At 54.5% G+C, this 8,409-nt stretch overlaps 1 protein-coding gene across 1 annotated transcript; it reads right to left on the bottom strand.

The window, feature by feature from the left end:
* Positions 1–3,723: 3,723 nt before the first annotated feature.
* On the bottom strand, positions 3,724–7,534 carry SLC32A1 (solute carrier family 32 member 1). The gene is made up of 2 exons (XM_065691362.1): positions 6,679–7,534; positions 3,724–6,033 (listed from the first exon to the last, which is right to left on the bottom strand). Exons 1-2 carry the CDS (start codon positions 7,054–7,056, stop codon positions 4,846–4,848), a joined length of 1,566 nt encoding a protein of 521 aa, XP_065547434.1. The 5' UTR covers positions 7,057–7,534; the 3' UTR covers positions 3,724–4,845.
* Between the last annotated feature and the right edge of the window lie 875 nt (positions 7,535–8,409).

Here is an 8,409-nt window from a genome sequence, read left to right as displayed (position 1 = left end):
GGAGACCTGAGAGCAGCTCCAGTGCCTAAAGGGGCTGCAGGAAACCTGGAGAGGGGCTTGGGACAAGGGCCTGTAGGGACAGGCCAAGGGGAATGGCTTGAACCTGCCCGAGGGGAGACTGAGATGAGCTCTTAGGCAGAAGCTCTTCCCTGGGAGGGTGCTGAGGCACTGGCACAGGGTGCCCAGAGAAGCTGTGGCTGCCCCATCCCTGGCAGTGTTCAAGGCCAGGTTGGACACAGGGGCTTGGAGCAAGCTGCTCCAGTGGAAGGGGTCCCTGCCTGTGGCAGGGGTTGGAGCTGGATGGGCTGTAAGGTCCCTTCCAACACAAACCAATCTGGGGTTCTGTGATTGATGCTGTGTCCTGGGTTCAGCAGTAGCAGTCATTTTTCTCCTTCTCAGTAGCTGGTGCAGCGCTGTGTTTTGACTTTCAGCCTGGGAGCAACGCTGATACCACCGATGGTTTTAGTTGCTGCTCAGTAATGTTTACTCTGATCAAGGACTTTCTCAGTCTCATGCTCTGCCAGGGAAGGGGGGGAAGCCAGGAGGAAGCAGAGACAGGGAACCTGACCCAAACTAGCCAAAGAGGTATTCCATACCACAGCACATCATGCGCAGTATATAAACTGGGGGCAGTTACCTGGAAGGGTTAGATCACTGCTGGGGTCCAGTTGGGTATCGATCAGCGAGTGGTGAGCGGTTGTATCCTCTTCTCTTGTTATTTCCCTTATCATTATTATCACTGGTGGTAGCAGCAGTGACTTGTGTTATACCTTAGTTACTGGACTGTTCTGATCTCAACCCATGGGAGTTACGTTCTTTCGATTCTCTTCCCCATCCCTCGGGGGGGGGGGGGGGGCAGGGGGGGAAGGGGGGAGTGAGAGAGAGACTGCATGGTCTGATTTACAGCTGGGCTTAAACTACGACATGCTGCCATTAACATAAAATTTTCTGAAACATTTTGGAATACATGATTTGGAGCAGTCAAGGTTCATTAAGCCGAGACAGCCAACTGCCACCGCAACCAAGGTCTCTGGCTCCATGTGTGTGGGAAGAAGGCAGAACCATACTTGTCCCTCTGTGAACCCCATTCCCAGTGACAGCACGCAGAGAGGAGCTGGCTCAGACATCGCCTCGCTCCAGCTTGTACCGTCAGTCCCACTGGGTGGCACAGCCGTGCAGGTGCGTGAGGATAACAGAGATTGGATATTACCCTGATGTCTTGGGGAATGAACACGAACAGAGGTCCGTAAAGACACAGAGAGATAAACAAATCTGTTCCCTGCTAGTGCAGAGAGGGCCTTTGTTTGTCTTGGTTTCAGAATGAGAAGGTTTAGAGGATTGCTGCAGCACATGACCAGGAGCTACAAAGCTGCAGACAAAAGCCATTTAGAACTGAGATCAGACTTCAGACTGCTTTGTGCAAATTAAACCTGCTGCTATTTTGGGATTTATTTTGTTCCCTCCGCTGCATCCCCCACTTTAAAGGTTCATGTAGGCTTTCAGTGGCGTCAGCACAGCATCCAAATGCTGCTGCAGCAGGCTGAAGGGGGCTGCCTGTATTTCAAGCCCAAGTCACAAGGGTTGCACCAACAGCCACGGACAAGTCTGGGGGACAAAGCATTGGCTTATTGCTCAGGCTTGCTGAGCAGGCTCGTTTTACAAGCTTGTCGCATGTCAGCTGTGAGTGTGCGTTGTCACCCAGCAGGAACACAGAGGGAAGCACTTGAGCAGAACTGACAGCAAGACAAAGCCCGCTAGAGCTCTCTGGGTAATCGCTGGCTTTACCGTAGCTCCAGCGAGGCAGGCGCTGGGACGCTCTGTTTCATCCCTGGGACCCACGCAGCCAGCTGCCAGGCATCACAGGGGAGGCAGAAATACCTCGCAGAGCCCCCCCCAGCCAGGCAGCATTGCTGCTTCCTGGGAAGCAGGGGCTGGGCTGTGCCTGGGGAACACTTGGAGATTTGGGGTGCCCTTGCTGGGGCTGAGGGCACCCCTGCTCTGCACCTGAGGGTCAGGAGCAAGGAGCCCTTGACTGCCCTGACTTTCCACCACTGTCACAAAAAAGGCACAAATCACCTTACAGCCTCCAGTACACTCCAAGCAGGAAGCCAGTTCTGTTCAAAGGGGAAAAGTGTTGAACTAGGTTTAAAACCTCTGCCAAATTACAGCTTCGTAAAACAGTTTCCATCATCGTGTGCCTTGAACCAGAGAACCTTCAGTCCCTGAAAAGCACGAAGACAAGGGTCAGGTTGGTCTGTGAGCATCCCACATCCCCGCACAGGCAGCTGCCTGCGAGGGGAGGCGAGCAGAGCTGTGCTACAATGCAGCATGGCAGCAGGCCTGCAGCCCGAGTAGGGAGCACGGAGAGGACAGGACCCTACAACCACTGCATGCAAAGCAGCTGGGAACCACAGCTGTGCAGAGGCTCCCCAGGTCTCTGCTTACTCCCAGGATCTGAGGGGTTATCCGGGAAGAGGGGGGACTGGGTGTCCTCCCGTGCTGGTCCCTTCCCAGGACCCGCTGGAGAAAACAGAGCTGGAGTAGAGAGCAGAGGCTCGGGGCATAGCAGCGGCACCCGTACGGAAGCAGCCCCTGTCGCAGCTCTGCCGGCCGCGCTGTGGGCTGGCTCCTTGTACGGGCCACGCCGTCGGGTGAGGGCGCTGCCCCCCGCCGCGGGCGGAACCCCCGGGCAGCGCTGGTTCGGCTGCGGGTAACCCCGAAGCGGGGCAGGGACGGGCGGGATCAAGGTGAGGATGGGGCTAGGGGTGGGCATGGGGGTAGAGATAGGAGTGGGGATGGGGATGAGGATGATGAGAATGTGGCACAACTGGATACCCCAGGAAAGGGAGCCGGCAAGGAGGGAAATACGGGTAACCCACCCAGATGTCACCCACACCCACACCCACCCGTGGCCCCAGCACGTCCCTGTCCTCACTTGGAATACACCCCGCAGTTCCCCTGCACTTCCCTTTTGGAGGCTGTCCGGGAAACCGCCCAAAATGCTGTTTTTTCTCCTGGAAGGGACATACCCCCAGTTTGCACACCCTTTGCTGCCAACATCCCCACACCCCAGCACTGCAATGCGGAGCTGGTTGTTGGTTTTTTTTTTTTTGGGGGGGGTGGTGGGGTGGGTAGCAGGCACAGACCATGCAGATTGTATTGGGGCTCAATATGATTTGGGACAGTAAGAGGAGACCCACGGGGCCTTGGCTTTGCCTGGGCTGCGGTAGCAGGGGCATGGGTACCCCCATCTTCATCTCTGCTGGGCAGCGGCAGTGCGTGGGCAACGAATTAATGGCTGTGGCTTTTAAATTGGTGTAAATCGGGGTAGTTTTGATCACAGAGTGAGTTTAGTTCAAGGCAGGAGGTACCGCAGCTCATTATTTCGTTTATCCCACCCTCCCCCATTGCATTTGTTTGGTTTTGGTGGCTCCCTCTTTCACAAGAGCAAAAATCTTGAGGTACATCTGCAAACTCCATCTATCCCTGGGAGTCTGAGCTACCAGGTAAAGCAAAGTTGGGGGGAAGGGAGGGAGGGGCTGAAAACAGCTCCCCATCTTTAGGGCCACCTCTTCCCAAAATGTACATGTCCTACCTCTTGCAAACAGCTTAATCTCACCATCACTGCCCCTCAGGTGTCACCAATGTGAGTGGATGAGGAGTCTGAATCTTCTCTGCCCTTCCCATCTCCCCAGGCCCCACAAACCAGGCCAGCTTCACAGATTATGTCTGCTCTTTATTGTTCCATATATTTATGTACCACATTATATGTTAAAGATAGATTTGTTGGGTTTTTTTTCTGCTATATATTTTTTGTCTTATTTACCACAATGACACCACACATACATTGGAAACAGCTCCACAGATCTGGTAGATTGCACAGAATGAATTGGTTTGTTCCTGTATCCTGAACGATGTCAAATCCAACAATATAGATATATATTTTTTAGCTTTTCATAATTTAGAAATGAAATTGTTAAAACAAAATGAAACAAAAGTCACCAAGAAGTGGACTCCGAGATTTCAGCCAGAGGCAAAACATTGTGATTGATGGGAAGTGACGTTCCTTGAGGTGGATTTGGATGGAAGAATTAAGCAGTCCTGACATCCATGTAACTACGCTGTAAACAAGGCAGGTAACTGGCATTGTTGCTCAGCAGCTGCTGCTTGGGCTTGTTGGGCTGGTCGGACCATCTAGCTCTCACCTACGTCCATCTCACACCACACAGAATGAAGGTCTCTGCTCCCAGCACCCGTGCTGGTTTACTTCCATCTGTAAGCACAGTAACCCACTCCTATTGGGTCGGCACCTGTGTTTCAGCTCCTGAAACACTGAATTGCATATCTGTAAGTATTGAAAGCTGCAGCTGTTTCCCAACAGGTCCTTTGGGGGTGGCCAAGCTTCAGGCAATGAGTGAGGAGAAGGGGGTGGGGAACCAGATAATTCCCTTCAAAAAATCCTAAATAACAAAAAAATATATCTAAATCTTAGCTTATTTAAAAAGACAGAAGGGCAAATACTTTCATAGAATCATAGAATCGTTAAGGTTGGAAAGGACCTTAAGATCATCTAGTTCCAACCCCACTGCCATGGGGGTTGGAACTTGCCAGGGTCCCACTCACCCTAGACCATGTTGCCCAAGGCTCTATCCAGGCTGGCCTTGAACACTGCCAGGAATGGAGCATTTACCATGTATTCTTATTTCCTTTGATTTGCAGATTATATAACATAGAATTTTTGGATGCACGTAACGAAAATAATGACTCCATTAAAGGGATGAAGAGTTATTTGACTATGTAGATGTTCGATGAGATTCTCTTACAGCAACCAACTCTGGCCTCTCTTTAGTCTTCAGTGTTGGTTCTGAAGGCCTCTATAAGGCCTTCTAAAGAGTGGATGAACCCAGAGACACTGCAGATACCACCTATAACGAAGATGGCAACATCAAAGAAGACATGGTGCCACAAAAGCTTCCTCCACAAGAGTTTGAGGTGGAAAAGACTAGGGAGCAGGAAACAGAGCCCTGCACCTGTGAGGCTCCCAGTAAGGCCCATCAAGAGGGCAAAATGTGGGACATAGATAGCCATGAGCAGGGTGAATACTACCAGGGCACACCTGAGGGTGAGTCCCCAGGATTTGAGCCTCCCATCACCCCCATAGCAGTTGGGAAAAAATGCCCTGTTTCCGTCTTGGAAAAGGGACCGCTCCAGGACTTCCACAGCAGCAAAGAATGGCAAGGGGTATGAGAGCAAGGCTTTGGCTACCAAGAAAATATTGACTACTGCCCTTATTGTGGATGGCAAGTTGTCTGTAATGACTTCCTTGGTCTCATCAGCCCAGGTCAGATAGGCAACCAAGGCAAAGAGTCCCTTAAGGATGCAAGCTGCTATGTGAGTCCAGTTCATCATGCAGTGAAACTCCTTGGGGTTCTGCATGTTCCCCTCCAAGGAAGGCAGAAAGATCTGAGAAGTGTAGCTGAAGACTATAATGCCAATAGAGATGGGAAACTTCTTTACATCAATGTAAAACTTGACTTTGTCCCAGGCCCAGTCGCGTGCCCTGGAGAGGCAGTAGGCAATCACCAAGATGTTGATCACAAAGTGGGCCAATGTGCAGAGCAAGCTGAATTTGGAGACTGCCTTGAGGTTCTTCAAGAATGCACAAGGCAGGAGCACTGCTGTGGCAATGATGGACCATGACTTCTGGGAGACCGGCAGGTTAGGAAAGCTGTTGTACATCAGGTTGCCACTGACCACCACATAGAGAATGCAGGTCATAACCAGTTCAATGATCTGAGCCACGTTTACAATCCTGCCTCCAAGGGTGGGGAATCGGGGTGCACAGCATGCGTTTGCTATGTCCACATAGGAGTCTCTCACCCTGACTATCTCTCCATCCTCATTCTCTTCATAAAGACAGGCAATAAGGATTTTCCCTGTGTAGCAGCAAACCACTGCAGCAAAAATGATCAGAAAGAGTCCCAGGTATCCACCATGAAGGATGGCATAGGGCAGGCCCAGCACAAACATCCCCTAAAAAGAGACAAAATGGAAACCATGTTGCTCATCTTGAGGAGGGCATTGGGCACACACAGTGGCACGTTTGCAGTTGCACGCATCATTGCTGTCTCACTTCACCATCACACCCATGCAGCTGGTCATACAGTCACGCCATGCAATGATGGCCACACACCATTGCAGCCCCCCTTCTCTCTGATGTAGCACCCACACAGTCCTACCTCCACAATCCCACCCTGGAGCACAGTTCTGGAACCCTGGCTTCACCCCAATCCCAATCTCTATCCTCTCAGTTCACCAAGAGCCCAAAACCAGCGACCCACAGAGGGGCCAGACATGAGCCCACCCCTCTGCAGTTCCACACCCACCTGGGGTCCCCCCATGCTGGGGAACACCTGCTGTGGATATAGGGCTTGGGGCTGTGCATCCCCTCCCTGGCCCTGTGCTCCATTCCAGGGTGGGGGACAAAGTAGAGGTCTGGGGTTGGGGGTTTCCCTTTCCTTTTCCTTATCTTTTTAACACCCTGTTTTTTCCCCCTTTTCCCTGAGGCAGGTTTGCCATCAGCCCGGAGGTGGGGGCGGGGGGGAAGAGGTGGGGTGGAAACAGGAAGGAGATGGCAGAAGTGGGAGCAGGAGCTCTCTGCGGTGCCTGTGGTCGTACCTGGATGGCGTTGGTGACATTCCATCCGGCCTCCCAAGCCGTGATCTTGGGCTTGCCCTGCCCGGAAAGCTCTGGGCAGCCATCCACCTCCTTCGTGGCGGAGGGCGGTGGGGGCCCCGTGCCGTCCCGCTGGTAGTGGATGTCCCCTTCCAAGGGCGGCTCGGAGCCCTCCTCGCCGCTGTCGGACTTGAGGATGTCCATCTGCAGCCCCTGCCGATGCTCCATGTCCAGATCGTCGCAGTGGGCAAACCCCACCGCCTCCTCGTCGGTGGCCGCCTGGAAGCCCATCCTCGCGAACATGCCGCTCATCTTCGCCTGGGACTTGTTGGATACAGAGGTGGCCATGTTGGAAAGCTTGCTGCGGAGGAGGGTGGCCATGCTGTCCTGTCGGGCCACGCCGCTGTTCGATGAAGGACAGACCCGACGGGGCGGGCGAGCGGCGGGCCGGCAAACGAGGCCTCAGCGTCCGGCGATGGGCGGCGGCAGCGGGGACTGCTGAGAGCCGCTACCCCCGCGTACCGGTGTGGTGCGAGCGGTGCCCCGCCGGGGTGCCCAGGGGCATGACACCGCGGCCGGCAGCTGCGGGTCCGCCCCGCGCCCCTCCGCGCTGCTCAGCGCCGCTCCGCCGGGCCCCGCGGCGGGATCGGGGGGTCGAGCCGGACCCGGATGGGATGGGTGGGGGTCTGTCAGCAGCCGGCGGCTGTCACCAGACGGGCAGCGCAAGCCCCTGGCAGAGCGCGCAGCATCTCCATCGCAGTGCGCCCACCTCGCGGAGAGGAGTGGGAGAGGGGGGAGAATTGCTGCATTTCTGGGGGAGGTACCAGCGCCCCGGCCAAGCCCGGCCCCCCCGCACCCTCCTCCCCCGCCGGGCCAGCAGCGCCGCAGCGCAGACCCCCCTCTCCTGCGCCTCAGCCCCTGCGCTGCCCGCTCTGCCCCACGCTTAGCCCTACACCCTACCCCACGACAGCGCCGCGAGCCCCTTCCCCACGGCGAAACAAAAGGTCCACATGAACGAGGCGGACAAACGGCTCGGCGCCGCTGCCTAACGAAATTTCTCCCCTCACACCCCCTCCCTTTTCTTTTTTCTCCCCGCCAAAACCCGCGGCCCCTTCGGAGCTTGGGCATAGCCTTGGGCACTGTGTCCTGCCGCGGCTGAGGAGCGTGCTGGAATTCGCGGGCAGTGAGCAGGGCTCAGCTCCCGAGAACGATTCGTCTGATCCGTGGGCTCCGATACCGGGTTCCCACTCCCGCTGGGTGCCCGCAGCCGGGCGGCTCTGCCCGCGGACCCGCACCGGCGGGGCTGCGCTGCTGCCTTCGAACGGCACTCCCACCTCACGTAGAGAGTCTCCTTCCTTTAAAACAAATACTGCTTTTTTTGTTTCGCTCACAAACGCCCATAGTTTTTTGTAACGAACAAGCCTGGCCGTATTTGTTCTTTATTTAAAATATTTCCGAGGTGAGCAGACAACAGAGCGAACAATGGCAACGAGAAATCCCCGTCCTGTGCTGTGACAACAATCAGCATAGGGTAGCCGGTGGAGCATTGGCATTTTGGGGTACTGTGTGTGACAGCCCGGCCCCCTCTGCTGAGGGGAGACCGTGTGATTCGTTATTTAGAATAAAAAAGAAATAGATGTTCATTGGGGTGAGGGGAATCTGCGTTTCTTTTGCTGCTTTGCAACGCAAAAAAAAAAAAAAAAAAAAAAGTATTTTTAAGCTACAGATGGGAGG

This window comes from Lathamus discolor, chromosome 11 (assembly GCF_037157495.1).
Source record: "Lathamus discolor isolate bLatDis1 chromosome 11, bLatDis1.hap1, whole genome shotgun sequence".
Taxonomy (NCBI): Eukaryota; Metazoa; Chordata; class Aves; order Psittaciformes; family Psittacidae; genus Lathamus; species Lathamus discolor.
Note: the sequence above shows the minus strand (reverse complement) of the source record. Positions and strands in the feature narration are given on the sequence as shown.

What these genes read in the sequence shown, in the direction of transcription:
- SLC32A1 (XM_065691362.1), bottom strand. Translation starts at nt 7,056, where the DNA reads ATGGCCACCCTCCTCCGCAGCAAGCTTTCCAACATGGCCACCTCTGTA. An exon ending in ATGTCACCAACGCCATCCAG is followed by an intron (nt 6,034 to 6,678) that starts GTACGACCACAG and finishes GTCTCTTTTTAG; the next exon opens with GGGATGTTTGTGCTGGGCCT.